The following is a 20697-nucleotide window of genomic DNA, read 5'->3' on the forward strand; positions in this document are numbered from 1 at the left end:
AGGTACAGATAAGGGAAATCTTTTCCAAAACATTATTTTGATTAAGTCAAGCAAAAAATACTTCTCACTTTGTTTTCTGATTGATTCTGATTAGTCGCATGGACAGATTTTGAGACATCTGTTCTGTACATTCAGTAATCTGTCCATGTTCATTGGAAAAAGTGGTAATAAAGTTTGGTAGAAATATGCTTGGAATACATCAGCTATTCATTTTTTTTTCTCTCCTACTTTAAACAAGTTTTCTGTTTCTCTTAACCTTTGTTCATCTCTCTATCTGGGTGTTGTTGGAACTAAAGGACCCCACCTGTATTTATCTAGCAGTTCCATTGAAACACATACAGAGAGAGCTCAGGAAAGGCCCAGGTGCTCTGTAAAACAAATTAGACAAGGGAGGATAGTAGTGATCACATGCTTGCTCTTCATACACACACGCCAAACAAACACAAAACACCCCTGACGGTTTAACTGAATCTGAAATGAAATTTTTAGATTTCCATATAAGAGTGCCTAAAGGCATTGATAAGCAAACGGTTTGCATTTTGTCACGCAAACATCTTCATAGGACATCAAACCAGTTTGGAAATTGCAACCCAACCATTTTTGAAAATTCAACTGAGGAGCAGTTTATCCTTTCTGAATTATTTCTTATATATACTGTATGTTATGTAACTCTGTAGACGTGGTGGAAGAAGTTCTGAGATCTTTTCCAGCTATAGTGGAATAAAAAGTTCATTGTTTCCCTCTGAAATGTAGCGGAGTAGAACAGTGGTGGAAGAATACTTGGATTCTTTACTTAAGTAAAATTACCAATACTACTATGTAAAAAAACTCCATTACAAATAATAGCCTTGCATTCAACCTCCTACTACAGCTGTGAAACACGTAGTAGAATAAAATAAAGTATGATATTTGCCTCTACAAAATGTAGTGGAGTAGAAGTATGACGTAGCACAAAAATGAAAGACTTAAGTAAAGTAGGCCTACAAACCCCTCTAATATGTAATTAAGTCCGGTACTTCAGTAAACATACTTCCTTCCACCACTGAAAATTACTCTGTATTAAGTTTTTATCTAATATTTTAAATGGTGTTACTTGAGTGTGATGAAAATCTCTTGAAAATGAACAAACCATACTATATATATATATATATATATATATATATATATATATATATATATATATACTATCCAATATGAGACATTATACATTATCTACTAGACTTGCACTAATAATCATGTACATGTACTTTAAGTTTCCATTGCGATTAATTAAATCATCTATCTATCTACAACAATAATTAAAACAAAAAATGTAGGGGCAGTGGTCACAAACTGTGCCCTACCTCAGCAGTGCTCCAACATTAAGACACACACACACACACACACACACACACACACACACACACACACATACACACACACACACACACACACACACACACACACACACACACACACACACACACACACACACACACACACACACACACTGTTTGCTCTGGTAGGTTAATCCCAAACACTAGGATCTCCTCATACAATGGCTTCATTAAGGGGACAATGGCATTGTGTCAACTAATGACAGGGCTCCTCCTTGCCTTCTGTCTGCTCTGAGATGACCTGCAACACAGACACTCACAGACAAGTCATTATGAAAATTTAGAGAGGGGGGAAAACATTTTCAAACCTGTGCATGTGTGTCAGTCTGAGGCCAACTATGAGGCTATCATTACTCCATTTAGCCAACAACTTTTAACCCACTTGTTTTTATATAAAGCTTTTATTTATTTAGAATGAAATAAAATCCAGGGGCAGAGAAGTTCATTTTAAACATGTTTTATGTGTCATTATGGTGCCTTCGAGCCGTCTTTTCCTTTGCTTGCAAGCGAGGTGAGCCTCTACCTGCCTCTCTGACCCACCAGCCAATCAGAGCCCGGCTCAATCTGCAGCAGCCAATCAGCGTCAGACTCGCCCTCACCTTCAATTCTTTTCTTTTCTTTTTATAGTGAAAGAATGTCTTGCCATTAAAGCAAACGCAGGCAAATATTATAATGCATGGCAGCAGGATGTGTGGATATTTGTTATAATCTCAATACAAATTGAACACGAGACACGCAGAGTGATTGGCTGTTTGGGGACAAAAGCGGCTTTACCTGCCAGGAGAGAGAGAGAGAGAGAGAGAGAGAGAGAGAGAGAGAGAGAGAGAGAGAGAGAGAGAGAGAGAGAGAGAGAGAAGAAGCGGGGCGAGAAAAGTCGACTTACCTGTAGCCCAACTTCTGGCAACTCACTCACTCTATTACCTGCTCCGACTTGAAAGTCCAGTTTCACAAGGAAGAACCGTAGAGGAAGCAAAATATGTCACAGGAGACAGACAAGTAAGTGATCGAGCCTGCCGAGAGGATCTTTGATGGTTTCAACTTAAAAGGAAAGGTTTTTCTTTTTATTCGCTAACTAAAAGAATCACTTTTTGTATAGGCCTACGTAGTTTGTATCAGAGGATGAAATGAACGTTGTGGTTATATTACTGTTGGATATGTGTGACAAATATTAAACAATATTTTTGGAGGAAACGAGTAAACTTGGCGCCGTGCATTTCATTAGAGCTAAATTCGCCATTTTTTTTTTTTTTACTGAAAAAAGCCTTTAAAGTGCAACGACTGGATTTTCAAAACACTTTGATGTCTTTGACTGAAAATAAGAGTTTTAGCTTTTTTGTTGCATAACTGTTTTCATATTTTAAGGCCTACAGTGCACGATGGGTCTGCGTGTGAATGAGGGCAGTGAGTGTTGCCCGTGGCGGGCCTAACGTTACTGGGTTGTTTTGTAACACCAGAAACTCCTGTATTATTATTAAAAAATAAATTATAACCTGTGTGCTAAAGCTACTTTTACGACAATCAGAAAAAAATAAACATTTCATTAACTTTTTTAGGAGGGATTGTGCTTTTAAAAATACTTCTACTGAAATGTTTAATATCTTCTTAAACACCAGAAATAGCTGTGGAGGCCTTGGCTGACAGAAGTCTCATAATGTTACAGATGATCTGATATAGTTTGAGTTTGCATCCATAATTTAGCTTTACATTTGTTAATAGTCTTAGTTATAAATGGGAATGACTTAATGAATTATTAATAATCTATATTATTGAAATAGGGCACTTGTTCCTAACATGATGATTGTGATCTAATATTATTATTATTATTATTATTATTGTGTATTTAAAAGATCTTAAAGTCTCTAAGTGTAACTGCAGTGATGCTGTTTCATGCATCAGTGACAACAACTGCCTGCCACTATTATGACCCACAGTGGTAATATTTAGTCAGATCCACCAGAGTAGAGTTGTTGAAATCATAAACATCACCTAGACGTCTTTGGCCTTTTCATACCTTCATGCCAGCTCTCTACCTGCAGGCGTTGGTTGGAGAAGTTGAGCAGAATTTGTAACATTAAAAAAAAGAAATATACTATCAACTGTGATAATATGAGGCAGAAAGGGTCAAACATCTTCATCCTGGGTGCCTCTTTACTTACACCTTTTCCCATGAAGGTTTGCATCTGTGTGACATCACAGATTAGAGGCGGGACAAATGGGTTTGTTTTATTTGGCAGGTAGATCTGGCGAACAGGCGTTAATGGCAATTAGAGAAACCACAACAGAAATATAGAGGAGTTATTTCACGTTGTTAATTAGTTTCCAAGACGTACAGACGATTTCACAGTTTAGAATATTCCTGATTAATATTTACATATTATGTTAGTTTGATTCAAGCAAACTGAATGGTGAATGAACAAAAACAGAAAAAAAGGACTAGTATGAGGCTACGGCATTATAACTAACCTCTTCAAAGACCTTTCCTGAAGGTGTGACATTATACTGATACTGTGCATTGTACAACAAGTGCAAGTTGACACATTCAGAGCCTCGCTTGTGATTGGCTGAGTTCGAAGAGATGTTGTGACAACACTTTGTGTTTAACTGGTCTGTGACTTAAGTGGGCCAACAGAGTAGAGAGACAAACCCATGTAAACACACAAGACAGACATGAAAAGGGGATATAGTATATACATTTTTAATTCTTTTTTGATAACTTATTTGATACAGAAAATGTCCAAAATAATGACAAATGACCAGCTCATTTTAAATATCAGAATGAAGAGGAAGAAGAAGCAGAAGAAAAGCAAGCACATTTAAGCATAATGTGAAGCTGAAACCAGCAGATTACTTTACTGTATCTAATCTATGTCCACTTGAATTAAAATGTTTGTGCATGTCTTCCAGTAAGCGTCTGGTGGTGGTGGTCCCCAACGAGAGCTCCTACCCTGCAGTGCGACGAGCTTACACCAGTGAGGACGAGGCATGGAGGTCGTACCTGGAGAACCCGCTGACAGCCGCCACCAAGGCCATGATGAGCATCAACGGGGACGAGGACAGCGCCAACGCCCTGGGCCTGCTCTACGACTACTACAAGGTCTGGATTTAATGATTTTCTTTGTATGTGTTATAATAAACTGAATATCTTTTGGGTGTTTGGGTGGTGGTCAGACAAGACCAGACATTTGAAGATAGCTTCATTTTTACTTTTTTTAAGATTATTTTTTGGGCATTTTTAGGCCTTTATTGACAGGACAGCTGAAGAAATCAAAGGGGAGAGAGAGGGGGGAATGACATGCAGCAAAGGGCCGCAGGTCAGAGTCAAACCCGGGCCCGCTGCGTCGAAGAGTTAACCTCTATATATGGGCGCCCGCTACCAACTGAGCTATCTGGGCGCCCTTCATTTTTACTTTAAAGAAGATTAAGTCAAGCATGTTCTGAGATTTCCTTCACTTTTAAGTAAGAGCTATAAAAGTTTGGACGCTTAAAATATTTGGATGTCGTGCATTGCACTGTGCCTTTCTTGCATGTTCAACAGAAAACCTTAAGGACTGTCTGCATCTTATACGTCTTTACAACTATAATATAACTCAAATATAATGAGCCGTTGTCTGTTTTGAGAAAAAGTCACATGATAAACGAAAAGCACAGAAAAAAATTCATATCATATTCATTTTTTTATTTAGTAACATATTCATTTAGACTTCTAGACATTTCCAAAATTACACTGACTGTTTAAAAGTCTAAGTTAATATGCTCACAGTATTATATTGGTCAGTGGAAGTCCAACAAATGAAATCCCAACACACACACTGATTATTAATAAACCACATTTCTAACTGTTTATTAAACATAATAAAGGACGGAGACACAAATCACTCACCCTCCAATATATTCTGACTTTCTCTGTCTTCAGGAATAAGAAAAATGTTAAGTAAAGATAAGAGGCCAACATAACACGCCCTCCTTTTTTCCTTCCAGGTGCCTAAAGAAAAGAGGCTTCTGCCAGTTCCAAAAGTTGTTGAAAGTACAGAGGAACAAGAGAAGAGGTCAGTGAATAAGAATAAGTATTTCAATGTCTCGCTCTAGGTTGCACATGTACAGACAGAAAACAAAAAAAGCTAAATGTATAGCTGCTAGCAGACCTTCCTCAGCAATGTGTGGAATTAAATGATGGAGCTCAGTGATTGCAGTAATTGCCATGTGGTAAGCAGTTAAATATGAAATCCATCCATCCATCCATCCATCTTCTTCCGCTTATCCGGTAACGGGTCGCGGGGGTAGCAGCTCCAGCAGTAAATATGAAATGCTTTCAGTAAAACACAATTTCCATAAGATAGTGATATGAGACAAGCACGTCTAGTATGCATGTGTGTATATATCAGGGATGAGTGAGTCTTGTTTCACTTGAAGCACTGATACTGAATGAAAGGAGCACAGGCTGGACTGAGGCTGTTGAAAACCTGATCCCTGCAGAAGAGAAAATACAAAAGGTTTTTCATCCATGTTGTTGTTTAGGTCTGCATTGGTGAGCAACCCCAGCAGCCAAAGTGAGGTGGAGATGGTGGACAACCGTGTTCAAGTCCTCAAATCTGTTCCTGTCAACCTGTCTCTGAATACGGAGCACCAGGAGACCAAACGGGAAGACTTCAGCAGCTCAACCGAGGTGGTGTCAGGGGATGGTGGCTCACCAGCTGTGGCCGTGGTGAAGGCCGAGGTGTACGCGCCCGTCTTCATGACGGGATCAGGGCTTCACTACAGGGTGGAGGCAGAAGAGTCGTCGCGGGTGATCTACGAACAGAGTCCGTATGAGGTGACCACCGTCAGTCACAGCTCGTATGTGAAAGTCGACCAGCAGAGTCCGCCTGACAGCCCGTACGAAGAGGAGCGAGACGTGGTGAGAACAAACTCTAGAGTCTGAACAGATAACTGTCAGGCCCGTTTTTCAAAAAACAAGTATCCTTTTAAAGATTTTTTTTTGGGGGGCTTTTCCACCTTTAATGGACAGGACAGCTAGGTGAGAAAGGGGAGAGTGAGGGAAGACATGCAGGAAATCGTCACAGGTCAGACTTGAACCCTGGACCTCTGCGTCGAGACATAAACCTCTATGTATATGTGCGCCTGCTCTACCCACTGATCCAACCCGGCCACAAAAAAAAAAAAGTGTCTTTTTAAAAAACAACTGCCAATAATTCGAATCCCCCCCCCCCGCCCGATAAACCAAACCGAAGCCCTAAGCTTGTTAAAAGCACCATTTCTGTGAATGTGTTAACTGGCACGCACATGTAACAATCTAATATATCAACAATCCACGCAGCTAACTTTGTGCACTCATAGCAAAATCTGTGAGGCCAAGGACATCAAATTGAAGTATTTCAACCTCATAATTAAATACAAAATGAGGGATAAACTGCAAAAGGTCCCCCCCCTTCCACTAGGCTGGCTACGGGCCTGTGTGTTATCGTGTTATTATCACTGTGTTATGATCTTATACAGTACATGCAAGGGTGGAGTTGTGGTGAAATGGTACGTGACGACTAATAGATGTTTAAATATGATTCACTGAGAGTCCAAAGGTTCATTACCTGAACAGGAATCTTCAAGTGGTTGTTGAATTTGTTCCATGTTTGCCTGAAATCTCCATGTCGTCATTCTGATCTTTATATATGACAATACAGTTTTTTCCTTATTTGCAGCATTGTTTAACCAGTTCCTCTCTGGCTAAATGAACTTGTCCTTCTGCCCAAGTAATTTCCTCTTTCTATATGTTTTAAGCGTTCTCAACAGAAGTACCACACACCTTCCTCTCTGGCTACAGATGACTTCTTATTTCACCAGGAGGGAGTGTAAGTCACTCAGAATACAATCACGTAGTCTACATATATATAACAGTGTTAATATTCAAATACATTATGAAATCAAAACACTGACTTGAAGTGATCCATAAAGGAATGGAAAGTGTGTGTTGCTGTACACCCATCCCACCTTGTTATGGCTTATCACGTGTGTGTGTGTGTGTGTGTGTGTGTGTGTGCGCAGTGACAGCTTCCAGTACACGCTGGACGCCACTCGCTCACTGCGTCAGAAGCAGGGTGAGGGACCGATGACCTACCTGAACAAAGGCCAGTTCTACGCTGTGACGCTCAACGAGCTCAGTTCCAACAAACGCCTCCGTCACCCCATCAGCAAAGTTCGGGTGAGGGTTATTTTTGCTGCAGTCATATATATCCCACAGAAAATACCAAGATGTGTTGTTTTTTTTGTATGTAATTAAAGTCTACCTATTACCAAACCTTAAAATGCAAAGCCGCTCTAATCTGTCTTTTGATAATAACAATGGCTTGAATAACTATCACGTTACACATGAGAGGCGACTCTGCAGTTCCCCTCAGCTCTACAGAGCGTTTTAGCATCTTTCAGCTCATTGTCTTGGATTTACTTCCTCCAACTTCATTTACAGCAGGGAGCTGTTTTCAGTGAAAAAGCTCTGACAAACCCACCGTACACTACCGGCTCAGCACCAAACAGCAGACGGACAAAGTTAGCGACCGTCTGGTGAACATAGTGGAGCATTTAGCAGCTAAAGAGCCAGATATTTCCCACGGGCATTGGTAAACAAAGTGCTTAAAGCGATTGAATGATTTACATTCCTCAGTTGGACACAAACACAACTCCAAATGAAGTGGCTGACAGGACAACAGATTAAAAGATAATTCTGGTTTGTTACAATTTGGGCTTTTGTACTGTAGTTTTGGCCATAATTTCTAATGGTTATTCTATTATACTCACCAGAGTAATTTCTGAGATCTGGCACCATCGTTACTAGAAGTCGTACAGGTAGATAGATGATCTACAGTAAATCTCTTTTTGTGGATAATTAACTGAAAGTTAATGCACCCCAAAATAAGAAGTTTAAAATGTAAACAACTGCTGATGTTTACTGCCTTGTCAGACATCTATTTTGCTATGTTGCTGCGTTGCCAGATCTCAGAAACCTTTTTATCATTAATATGTGATGGAATTTTATGCTATCCTACAATCCTAAAAAACTCAGTCTCAAAACTTGACCATCATTTGACCTTTTTACCCTCTCAGAGTGTGATCATGGTGGTGTTCAGTGAAGACAAGAACCGAGACGAGCAGCTGAAGTACTGGAAGTACTGGCACTCTCGGCAACATACAGCTAAACAGAGAGTCTTAGACATCGGTAAGACTTACTTCTTACTCCTTCTTTCCAAGACTTTCTCCGTGTTTATATGTGAATGACGAACAAATTCTTGAATAATTCAAGACACACGAACCAAAAGACAATGACAAATTTATGTTAATGAAAAAGCTGGAATGCACTTAGCTAATAAACAAGGCATGACCAAACTAAGAGCAAATATGCCCCCACCCAACTGTCTGCCCAAGGCTGTTCAGCTGCCCACCATCATCCACCATCAGACAGGAGGCTGGGCTGCCCCACACACACACACACACACACACACACACACATATACACACACACACACACACCTAAGTCTCTTAAAAATCTCCTAATGTCTAGGTGTTGCTGAGACACACAACATAAATCCTCTAATCTCCTCTACATTGCCTGAGAGATTGAGCAAACACTGAGACAAAACAAAACTTTCTCTCTCTCTCTCTCTCTCTCTCTCTCGCAGCATTTTCCACAAGTGTATGCTGCCGATCTGAAGCCTCATATTATATTTGTATCTTATACCTTTTGACCTATTGGCTGCCAGCGTTTTTTTTTCAGTTGAGAGGTTTGAATTTGAACCAAGCATTTTTACGCCTTCTTGGATGAGTGTGTGAGAAGCTAGCAGGCGGTTTGCATTTGACAAGCTTGGGCCTGCTAACCAGGCAGAGATTCAGAGGTATGTGGGAAGCTTGGGATGGATGGAAGACACACAGACACACAGACACACACACACACACACACAAACACACACACACACACACACACACACACACACACACACACACCTATACACAGCTTGTTGGGACAGAGAGAGGAATGCTAGCCACACTGTTACCTTGGCTGGTTTTGGTCTGTTGAAAGAAATTCTTGCCTAATTTAGATCTTCATCTTACAGTTATTCCTATATTTACATGAACCAATCCAAATCCTAATCAGCCTACAATTCACACATATCTTTATATCTGTTCCCAACCAGGGCATAGCGGAATAGATTAAAGCGGTAGTGAGATGGTTGGTGATTGGTGTTTTAAGCCCCCAACGTCGTCTTCCAGGCAGAGCTGCCTGGAAGGCACTAGGATTAGGCAATGGTTAGGATTAGGGTTAAGGTTAGGGTTAGGTGCCTTGAAGTCGACGGTCGCAGCGCTGCCTTGAAGTTGATGTTGGGGTTAAAACACCGTCGAGCGACAGGCACCCTTTGACAAGGGTCGCAAATGAACAGTGCTTCGTAGTAAAGGAAATAGTTTAGGAAATACGCACATTTTCTTTCTTGCTGAGAGTTAGATGGTAAGATTGATACCACTTTCATGTCTGAGAGTGGTATCAATCTTCTCGTCAAACGCTCAGCAAGAAAGCGAATAAGCGGATTCCCCAAAATATCAAACTATTTCCTTTAAACAAAAGAGGTTGGGAACCACTGTCTGATAACTGCAATAACTTGACTTTCTGTTGTTTTGCTGCTGAAGAGTATCTCAGTATTAACATGATTTAAAGATTTATTTGACATTTTTTGAAGCTATCATTAGATCCTGCTAAGAGGAAGTGTGTTATCTTTTCCAGCATGATTCCCTTTGACATCCTGTTTGGCATTTGCCAGTGTAATGAGTCTGTTTGTTTGTGTGTATGAGCCATAGATAGATAGTGTGCATTTCCAGTTTGACCCACAGAGCCGTCCCACACTGACACATGTAGTGTAAACACAGATACCTATCTGCTCATGCAGAAACATAGATCCCCATAACAGATTGCAAATGAGGATGCTGAGAAACTACTTAACACGTTTAAAATACTATCCTGAATTTCTACCTCTGTATGTATTCATAATTTATATTATGGCTGCAATTTATGATTATTTTCAGTATTGATTAATCTGTGAATTAATTTCTCACTTCATCGAATAATCACTGAAAAATGCCCATCACAATTACAATTACCCTTGACATATTTAAATAGCTTATATTGTCCGACCAACAGTCCAAAACACAAAAGTATTTAGTTTAATATCAAGACTAAAGAAACCAGACAAATCATTTTAGCTCTAATTTTTGTGAGTGCATGACTGTGCATCAAAGTGGGGAATCTCCACTCAAACAGTTCAGTAGGTCAAATGACAGACCCCTCCACCCTGCTCCTCAGAGCTGGATGCAACCTGTAATCTGAAGCTGTCCAGAGAGCTGATCTGAATAGTGGTGGAGGGTTTGTTGGTGGGGGGGCGGCGGGGGGTGTGTGATCATGCCCCTGGGCCGCATCACAGAATGGATCATTTGAATGGGGTTATTTCTTGGGGGATACTAGCAGTTAGGCATGTTGCCGCCTGCCTTGCTGCTTTGTGCACCTGCTAAAGAACCAGGAAGTGTCGCCGTAACGGCAGTTAGGATGATGGAGGAGGTCGCAGGTCATTCAAGCAGAGGGGGGGTGCTCTGAGATGTGACCAGCAGAACTGTTGTCGGATGAGCTGCCTCTCCATAAAATGACGTTCTAGAATAAATTTGCTTTTACCGCAATTAACCTAAGAGGCCTTTTTAAAGTCCTTCAGTATTGTCATGCTTTATGTTGGGAGGCTTTGCTCTGGCCGGAGGTATAGACAAGATGGACCTTGGAGATTTTTCAGACTCCCTTATAATATTGAATGAGAAACAACATTGACTGGGGGTTACCCACTTGTTTGCCTCCTCCCAGGTGGCCTGACTCTGCTCGACTTAAGGTTCCATATAAAGCTGTGTGTAATGTAAGGGACTTTAGGTTTTTGGTATGTCTGTGTTCATGTAAACGTGGTGTACCAAGAGCTTCTCTGATCAGATTTGTGTTGTAATATATTCAAGTAAGGACAACTGAGGCTGATCGAGTTATTCTTTTGTTCATCTATAACGACTGACCTGAAGTACAAGTTGACCACATCAGACGTTCAGCCCAAATCACATCTGTCTCATCCTATCAGCATCTCTTTCACAGATAGATTTTTATTGTCGCTGGAACCCAATCCCATGAAAAGACCAAAACCAACAATGCACTAGTCCATCTCTCCCACTTCCCTGCCATGTCTAAGCCAATTTAAAACAGCTCACAAGTACATAGATTAATTTTTTGTTACCACAGCATACCGGTAGTAGTCCCTCCAATCTGTAGTCACACAGGTCAACAATAGCCAGCCGATGCACTCACCTGACCTGGCTTTTAATATGGTTCTCAGAGCCATATAGCCTCCTGTGTTCCTCCTGCTGCCTTTGAAGCCTTTGAGAGTTTGTTTGCCCAAGCAGATAAGGTTTTATCTTATAAAATTGAAGCGTGCCATTTGATTGCTTATCTTAACAAACAATAGCTACCTGCTTGTGTCATTTATTGACCAATTTGTGCCATGTGTGGAGGGAAGATATGATGTTTGGTTAGGTTTTTTAAACAGCAGATATCGGCAAAGTAAAGGGGAATGCACGTAGATTGAAAAAATACTTTTGAGCATGCTTTTATGGCAAGTTATATTTGAAAGGGCAGAAATAAACCATCCCTCTGCTTGTCCTCACAGCTGATTACAAGGAGAGCTTCAACACGATTGGCAACATTGAAGAAATCGCCTACAACGCCATCTCCTTCACCTGGGACGTGAATGAAGAGGCCAAGGTATTAAACACAAATATTACCGTCTTTTTTGCAGGACATAAATGTTCTTTTTAATTTTCCTAGAAACCGGTCTACTATATTCACTCTCGCTGGAGGCGGGCTGTAGATGTTCTTTTACATCTACAGAAAAAAAAGCAGCGGGACAGGTTTTTTGTGCTGATTCAGTTGTTGGCAAACAAATGCATTCACTTGACAGATTAACTGTGATGCAGGCAGTTCACCTGTAGACATCACAAATACTCACTTAAAGAAATGGTGAATTAAATCGTCAACATTTTGTTATACAAGAACTGAAAGCCAAACGTGGCTCCTTTGCACCAATGGGTATGTTTTCCGCTGTCCGTCATAAAGCTGATGGCCAGTGTTGTGTACTTTTTGCTGTGTTTGTCTTCTTTGTCTTTGTACCCCACTCGTTTGTGGCCACTCCTTAAATGGAGCTCCATCACTGTTTAACTCCAGAGGCCCCCAAGGGCCAACACAGAACAATCCCTGTCCCCACCCTCTGTTGTTTGTTTTGCCCTCATTTCTGTGTGAGTGTGAGTGGTTACGTGTGTGTGTGTGTGTGTGTGTGTGTGTGTGTGTGTGTGTGTGTGTGTGTGTGTGTGTGTGGCTTGTTCATTGTAATAGCAGCCCGCGGACAAAGACTTTGCTGGTGGAAATCCAAGCACACTCCTCTGGGCCAATATTGACTCTCTCTCTCTGTACTTCTATCCCTCTCTTTCTCTTAATCTGTATGGCTATTGAGCCTGAATATATCTGTGTGGTAGCGCAGGAACAGGTTTAATGTCAGCCCAGGTAGTTTATTGTTCAGCATGCCTCTACTGTTGTAGGTCTAAAAAGGAAGTGACAGAATTATTCCAAATGTCTTCATCAATTTCTACTTCTGTTTTAGACCAAATAAAAAACTTTTGAGTGTGTATTTAAAGTTCACAGAGAGGATGGTTTAACTGAAAGAGTGAACCAGTCAGCTGATTAGGTTGGGAGAGAGAGAGAGAGAGAGAGAGAGAGAGTTAAAAAGAAGTATAGAAATCTACCTGAATGAACTTACGCTAAGCTTCATTTCATAGCAGACAGTTGAGAGGTGTCACAAAATGAGGAGAGCAAGGACAAAATCAAATATGGAGAAATAAGACTCTAATTTAAGAATTTAATGACAAAGCCAAGCTTATGGTCACAAGGCCTTCATCAGGGGACATGTCTTGCTGTGTTTCCACTGTATGGTATGGCTCTGCTCTGCTCTGCTCACTTTTTTGGTACCAGTACTTCACAGTGGATAGTACCCCCTCAGTGTAGGCGGGATTCTCAGCTGACTGCCATTGCGCCACTGCGTAAAACTGCTGTGATATTAACTTCAATGCAACACTTGCTGAACTCTTTCATCGGCAACCAAACAGAAGAACACATCTGCACTTGGTCAATTGTATAGCGCAGTGCATGTAGTGTACTACCCAGTTTTTGTGGGCTGCCATTTTTTAAATAAATTGCGGTCACTATTGATGTTAGCTTAGCTATTTAAAAATGGTTTGTTTGTGCAGGATGTCCCGTGTGACAGTTCCCTCTGACCAATCACTGGTCTGCAGCGTTTTTACTCCACCTTCTAGTATCGGCTCAGCTCGCTCGGAACCTCGACCGAGGTGGTACCAAAACAAGTACCAGGTACCAGGTACTATCCACAGATTTTGTTAATGGAAAACCAAAAAAGAGTTATGGTGTTTTTCCACTGCTAGTACCAGCTCTACTTGGCTCGACTCGACTCGACTCGACTCGACTCGGCCGCAGTGCCCCGTCCTCCTTTTTCCATTGTAGATTTAGTACCGCCTCATGCGTGAGGCGAGCTTGGCTGGTCGTCATAGCGGCACCGCAGTAAACTGCCGTGACCTAATGTGACACATACACACACACAGAACGTCGAAGGTGTGTTGTTGTTGCCACAGCCAGAAGACACATTTAGTTTCAAATGAAGCTGGAGGTAGCAAAAAAAAACTATTTTAAAATGGCGGGTTTGTTCAGGACACCCCCCGTCTGTCGCTTTCACGTCACCTTTTGGTATCGGTTGGAACCTCGATGGAGGTGGTACTAAAAAAAGTACCTGTTAGCAGGTACCAGGTAATGGAAAAACGGCATTAGTCGAGCCGTACCATGCAGTGGAAATGGGGCATTTGTAAAAAGAGAACCCCAGAGCGTAGAATGGCATCAAATAGACCATGCTTGTGATGCAGTTCATAATTGTAACTCTCAATGTTTAAATACATAGGAAATTGGAGATACATACAGAAAAAGATGCAGAAATACAACACTGTTATGTAACAAGCTTCTCACTAATCTGGTGTGCTATGTAGCCATGCAGTTACATGTAGTTTTGACTTCTATCTACATTCTGAGATATCTGATATTTCTGGTGCAAACCAAACACAACAGAGGTGAAAGGAATTTTGTTTGTAAACCATTTGAAACTTTCCACAGAAACAGTATCTCTCGAGAAAACAATCTCCCACTCATGGCGCTGAATGTAGACATTTTAAAAAATACAGCTATGTTTTTGGCAACAGCAAAAAAAAAAGTATTCATCAAGTATTTGAAATACAGACTTTAAACGATGCAGCATGTGTCTCTGAGCGGGAGTACCAAGTCATGTTTTAAAAATGAAAATATCTTCCAACCACACATAAATGGAATAATATTGTTTTTTCATTTTGTGTTCAAGGACCAGCTTCTATTTGCACCTGTCAACATTTTGAGTTGTTTTGGTCGATTAAATTATGTATAAAAGAATGAAAAGATTCCTTTAAAGAAAATAGCTTAAGAAAAAAATAAACTGTTATTTATTGTAACATGAAACACCTCTGGTCCCCCCCTCCCTCCTTTATGTACCCCTGCAGATCTTCATCACAGTCAACTGTCTGAGTACAGACTTCTCTTCTCAGAAGGGGGTCAAGGGTCTTCCTCTGATGATACAGATCGACACGTACAGCTACAACAACCGCAGCAACAAGCCGCTGCACAGGGCCTACTCACAGATCAAGGTCTTCTGTGACAAGGTGAGGAATCACTTCCTCTTCATCAGTTATAAGGATGTTGTCTGGAAAAGTTTCATCATTTTGTCAGTAAATCTATGTCCGTTAAAGGGTACCATTTAGAAAACATTGTATTGGGACAAGGGTCATTTGTAACTAGGTCTGCAACTAATCAATCTGCTCGATTGATTAATCAATCATTTCATTTATAAAATGTCAGAACAGAGTGAAAAATGCTTGTTATAATTCCCACACAGCATGGTGTATTTGAATTTGTTGTTTTATTCTAACATCAGTCAAAAACTAGAAATATATTCAGTTCACTTACATATATGACAAATAAAATCAGGAAACTGAATGGAGGACAAAGTATTGAACAAGACAGATGAGATAAACTACAGCTGTGTTCATGTCGATTTCTGGAGAGGAGATGTTAAAGTTGCTTTTATATGAAGCTTTATTATAGCAGTTGTGTCCTGATCAAAGCCTCCAACTTGTATGAGTAAAAAAAGCAGAATATTACATTTGCTGCTGTCAGCAATGAGAGTTTGTGTATGTGTTGAGCAGTTGGGATCTCTGCCATTAAGTGAAAATGCTGCAGTATACGTAGGGCTGGGCGATACGGAGAAAATCAAATATCACAATATTTTTTGACCAAATATCTCGATATCGATACCGCAACGATATGTAGTGTTGACTATTGCTGCTTTCAGAAAATATTTACACAATGAGATTTTTGATAAATAATCATCAATAATGTGGATATAATGACTAAGTGGGTAAAGTTAAATAGTAGAACAGTTACAACAGGCTGGTAAGTTCAGAAAATGGCATAACTTTACTGTAATGTAACCAGGAAAAGACAACACTTATGCCATATTATGATATCCAAAATCTAAGACGAAATCTAGTCTCATATCACGGTACCGATATAATATCGATATATTGCCCAGCTCTAAGTATACATATATTGTAAATGTGTCACAGACAGGTGTTTGACTGTGTCAGTGAGGGAGTTAAACCATGATATAAGTCCTCCCTCTAGTGGTCTCACCTGCACATTGAGCCTCCAGATACACCTGTACATATACACACACAAACCATTTCTATTAAAAATTGAAACTTTTCTGTCCAACAGAAACAATGTGGTAATTACTCATTTTGTCAGAGTGTGTTTAAAGGATGCTGGTAACATTTCCCGATGTGTTCAATATGTTTTTGTCTGTTGTCTTTCTCAGGGAGCAGAGAGGAAAATAAGGGACGAGGAGAGAAAACTGTTTCGCAAGAAGTCAAAAGGTTTGAATTGCATGAAAAAATCATTTTGCTTGTAAAATTTGGGTATCAAAATCAGAGGAAATTATAGATGCAGGATGTGATATGAGGACCGGAGAGGTATCAAACGCCCTCTTCATTAACTCTTTATGAAATCACAGTGAATACATCCCTCTCTCCCCTGCTTTTAGATATTTGTGTCTACGAGGTATTCATTTAAGTTTCTTTGGCTGGAGAAATCTATCTGTTCTTTTCTAAAAATCTTCTTCGTCACTGGTGTTTAGGTAAAGATGGAGGTGTAGGGGTGATAACCGCTCCTAAGAAGTCCGACACCACTTATTTCAAGACTATGAGCGACTTGGAGGCTCAGCCCGTACTCTTCATCCCCGATGTTCACTTTGGCAACCTGCAGAGGGCCGGACAGGTATAGGTTGCCTCTCTATAAACAAAAGTGAAAGAACTTGTTTCCTTTTACAGTAGCTGAGTTCATCTGCTGAAAGGGGAAATTGGAGCTGCCACAGTAAAATGCTGTTTACACGTTGATGCATCAGTTTTAACAATTTAATCATAAATTTGATATACTGTATAAATAAATCAGTCACAGCAGCTATTTTTATGCAGAATGAGTACTTCAAGTGCTCATATTATACTTTTTGGCTTTTCCCCTTTCCTTTATTGTGTTATATATCTTTTTGTGCACGTTATAGGTTTACAAAGTGAAAAAGCCCAAAGTCCACCCCAAAGGGACTTACCATCTCCAACAGAAAACACTGTTCACAAACTGCTCCAAACAGCTCTATTATAGTCCAGCTTTTACTTTACTTTAGTGCTAGTGTGGCACACCCTCATACTCTGCTTCTTAATGGCTAGTAGTCCTTACCTAGCTACTGCACATGTGCGACTCCCAACAAAGATGGTACAGAAGTGAGATGCCTCACTCTGTAGCTAAAACAGAGAGCTCAACACACACGGTGAAAAGAGGAGCTGCAGCAATGTGCAGTACAACAAAAAATAGTGAAAAAGTGTTTTTTGAAAATTAAACCATGTAAACCTATTCTGGTACAACCTCTAAATACAATTATGAGCTTGAAAATGAGCATAATATGAGCACTTTAAGGAAAAGATCTTGAGTATTTCTCCCACCACCTCCTGTCTTCGAAGAATTTCTCAATATGAATTAAATATTCTACTTAATGTTTTTATTTGTACACTTAAAACGTACATTAATGTGTAATACTTCATTTGCAGGTGTTTACCTTCAACACAGAGGAGATCGAGAGAGAAGGGTGAGTGCATGTCAATGAGCATTTTCATTTACACACATGATACAAATATAAAGTATGCAAATGAAAGCAGGTACAGATACCGACCAAATGCATACAGAGGAAATGTTGTGTCATCACCACAAATGCAAAAACATTGCATACACGTTCATGGCACCTGACACACGTTTGTTTGTTTTTGTGTGTTTTCACCAGGAGTGTGCTGGTGAAGAGGATGTTCAGGTCGCCAGATGAAGATCTGTGTCCGTCACCTCAAAAACAGATCAAAGAGGAGACGCACAAGAAAGGTACAAGATGGCCGCTTCCTTCTTTGCATGTCGTTTTTAACTGATATTAAGAAAGGTTCAGCCTAGTTGTCATGGAAGTTTAGGTTTAAATTATTATATAATTAATCAATTACCTATTTAGTCTATAAAATGTAAAAAACAAAACAAAAAAAATAAATTAAAAAAATAGCCCAATCTGATGTTATCAAATTGCTTTTTGTCAACAGCTATTAAATACTCCAAAGATATTCAATAAACAATTATGTAATATCAGCAAACCCTTACTTTTGAGATGCTGGAAAAAAAGACTGTTGGCATTTTTGCATAGACAAACACAAATATTATTTTCAAAATGGTTGATGAATGAGAGTTTTCTGTAGATTATGTTTTTGTTGTTCTTTTGATGATTATACAAATGTTAAGACATCACTTTGTAGTCTGGTAACTCGTGATGGTATTTGTCATTATTTCTGGCTATTTATAGGTTTAATTTTATTAGTTTAAAGAAAAAATATGTAATATTACTTCATATTATTTGCCTGACAGTCTGTGTGAAACCAGAGTCTTAGGGCGTTTTCACACATGGATGGTTCGGACTTTCGGACCAAATACAAGAAACTCTGGCAGGCTCTCCTTGTGTTACAAGACCGGGGAAGCTCCTTTAAGGAATAGCTCGGTGCTGAGAGAGTGACGGTGACTACGCTCAGAGGAGACAGCTGTCGGCTATCAGAGCTGAGAATACATCAGCAGTTTATTTGTTAAGTGGTAGTAAATGTAGGCTACTGTGTAGGTTTCCGTTTGTCTCTGAATAAATTCTCCAGAAAGTTCCAGTGTCTTGCTTCTCAACATCACAACAAAACAAAAAGAGCCGCGGCTGTAGGGGAGAGCAGCAGTCAGTTGAAAAAACTCCGACCCAGAGAGAGGATACGAGAGGACGGGGAAGCCCGTCAACAAACCAATCAATTATAAGTATCTGGAGACGCAGCTCACGTATGTGATGACGGCAGGACGTAGTTTTGTCACGTATAGATCTTTAGTGCGCTTGCATAACTGCAGTGTGAAACCAAAACTTACCGGATCAAATGTATACAATGTAACAAAAACATGAACCTTGGTCCGGACCTTGGTTCGGACTTTCATGTGTGAAAACGCCCTTATATTCACATCGTAGCGAAATATACACTCCAAACCCAGGTTATAGATTATATAAGGTTTATTCTTCCTCCTCTCTCTGCAGTGCTGTTGTACGTAAGAAAGGAGACGGACGAGGTGTTTGACGCTCTAATGCTGAAGAATCCCACGCTCAGAGGCCTGATGGATGCTGTGAGTGACACCTCGCTGTAAGAGTAATATGAAAGGCACAATTTGTTTGCAGCAGAGCACCCGTTTACAAACTGCTTTCATCTGTCATTCGTAGATATCAGAGAAGTACGGCGTGGCCACAGAGAGGATAGCCAAAGTGTACAAGAAAAGTAAAAAAGGGTGAGTAAGGAGACAGATTGCAGTTTTAGGCCTATTTGGAGCCTTGTGTTAAGCATGTGAAATTAAACTTCAGTGTCTTTTGTGTCAGGATCCTGGTGAACATGGACGATAACATAATTGAGCATTACTCCAACGAAGACACCTTCATCCTCAATATTGAGAGCTACGCAGACGCCTACAAGATCACACTGACAGAGATCTGACTGCTCATCAGCCGACTCGAAGGACCGCAGGTTGAGACGAAAGAGACGCTGTGACTGCTGGTTGGCTGTAATCTCCGAGGCTGCTATTGATTGGCTGATAAGCTGACTGACTGTATTGGAGACGTTGGCATTGCTCCAACGCTCTGAGGTCAACGTCGACACATTTGATCCCTCTCTGACACTGTTACACTATGAAGCAAGTCATATTTTCTGTGCAGGAGGAGGACGACCCTATAAAGAGAGGACATTATAGAAATTCTATGAACTGGTTATATTTACGTCCTCATTTTACTCATCCTCTATGTTGTGAGGTGAAATGATGCAGTACAGATCAATGGCCTCCACTTTTGCTAAATATTTTTATTGTATAAAAAAGTTGTACTTTTCTGTACAGTCTTGTGTTTCTGCCAAATAACACATCAGGAGTAGCCTCATGAAATACCTGATGCACTGTATGTAGCTTGAATTAGTAGCTTAGTAGCTTCTTTGCCTGCCAGCCTTTGTTTGTATTAGTTGTGTTATTATTTATTAATGACAATGTTTTTCATTTCTTTAGCAATTTATCCAAGGATTTCAAGTACTTACATTTCAGTGACTTTGTTTAGTCACCCTCTCTAAGAGTACTCAAGGAGTTTTCAATGGCTTATCTCTATTTTTCAGCCATGTTGTACTATTTACATGTTGACAAATTTGTAGGACCTAACATGAAATGGTAATGACAAAAAATAAATACTGTAAACAACGTCTGTTTTGGTGACAAATGGCACTTGACCTCATGTGCTTGGCAAATGAATAAAGTTATAAATATAGATATGTAATTTTTGGTTAAACAAGATTAAGAGTGAGCTTCTGTTAGGCTGTACCTAAGACGTAGGTTTCTTTGAGCTAAATGCTCACATACACAATGGCAATGCTAACATACTGATGTTGAGCAGGTATCCTGAAACAATGAAAATGTGGGTGTGTTTTAAGGCAACGTAACTATAAT

At 40.1% G+C, this 20697-nt stretch overlaps 1 protein-coding gene across 1 annotated transcript; it reads left to right on the forward strand.

Moving 5' to 3' along the window:
- Positions 1-2020: 2020 nt before the first annotated feature.
- On the forward strand, positions 2021-20697 carry grhl2b (grainyhead-like transcription factor 2b). Its single transcript, XM_031296207.2, has 16 exons — positions 2021-2372; positions 4281-4470; positions 5355-5422; positions 5892-6270; positions 7149-7219; positions 7413-7569; positions 8469-8580; positions 12095-12189; positions 15069-15227; positions 16442-16499; positions 16760-16899; positions 17724-17761; positions 17954-18045; positions 19262-19347; positions 19442-19506; positions 19595-20697. The coding sequence occupies exons 1-16, from the start codon at positions 2353-2355 to the stop codon at positions 19707-19709; spliced, it is 1845 nt and encodes a 614-aa protein (XP_031152067.1). The 5' UTR covers positions 2021-2352; the 3' UTR covers positions 19710-20697.

The sequence above is a fragment of the Sander lucioperca genome, chromosome 16 (genome assembly GCF_008315115.2).
Source record: "Sander lucioperca isolate FBNREF2018 chromosome 16, SLUC_FBN_1.2, whole genome shotgun sequence".
Taxonomy (NCBI): domain Eukaryota; kingdom Metazoa; phylum Chordata; class Actinopteri; order Perciformes; family Percidae; genus Sander; species Sander lucioperca.

Bases quoted from the DNA above. Each gene is read 5' to 3' on its own strand.
- grhl2b (XM_031296207.2), top strand. From the start codon at position 2,353: ATGTCACAGGAGACAGACAA. The intron at 12,190-15,068 runs GTATTAAACACA...GTACCCCTGCAG, and splicing joins ACGTGAATGAAGAGGCCAAG to ATCTTCATCACAGTCAACTG. The intron at 19,348-19,441 runs GTGAGTGACACC...TGTCATTCGTAG, and splicing joins TCAGAGGCCTGATGGATGCT to ATATCAGAGAAGTACGGCGT.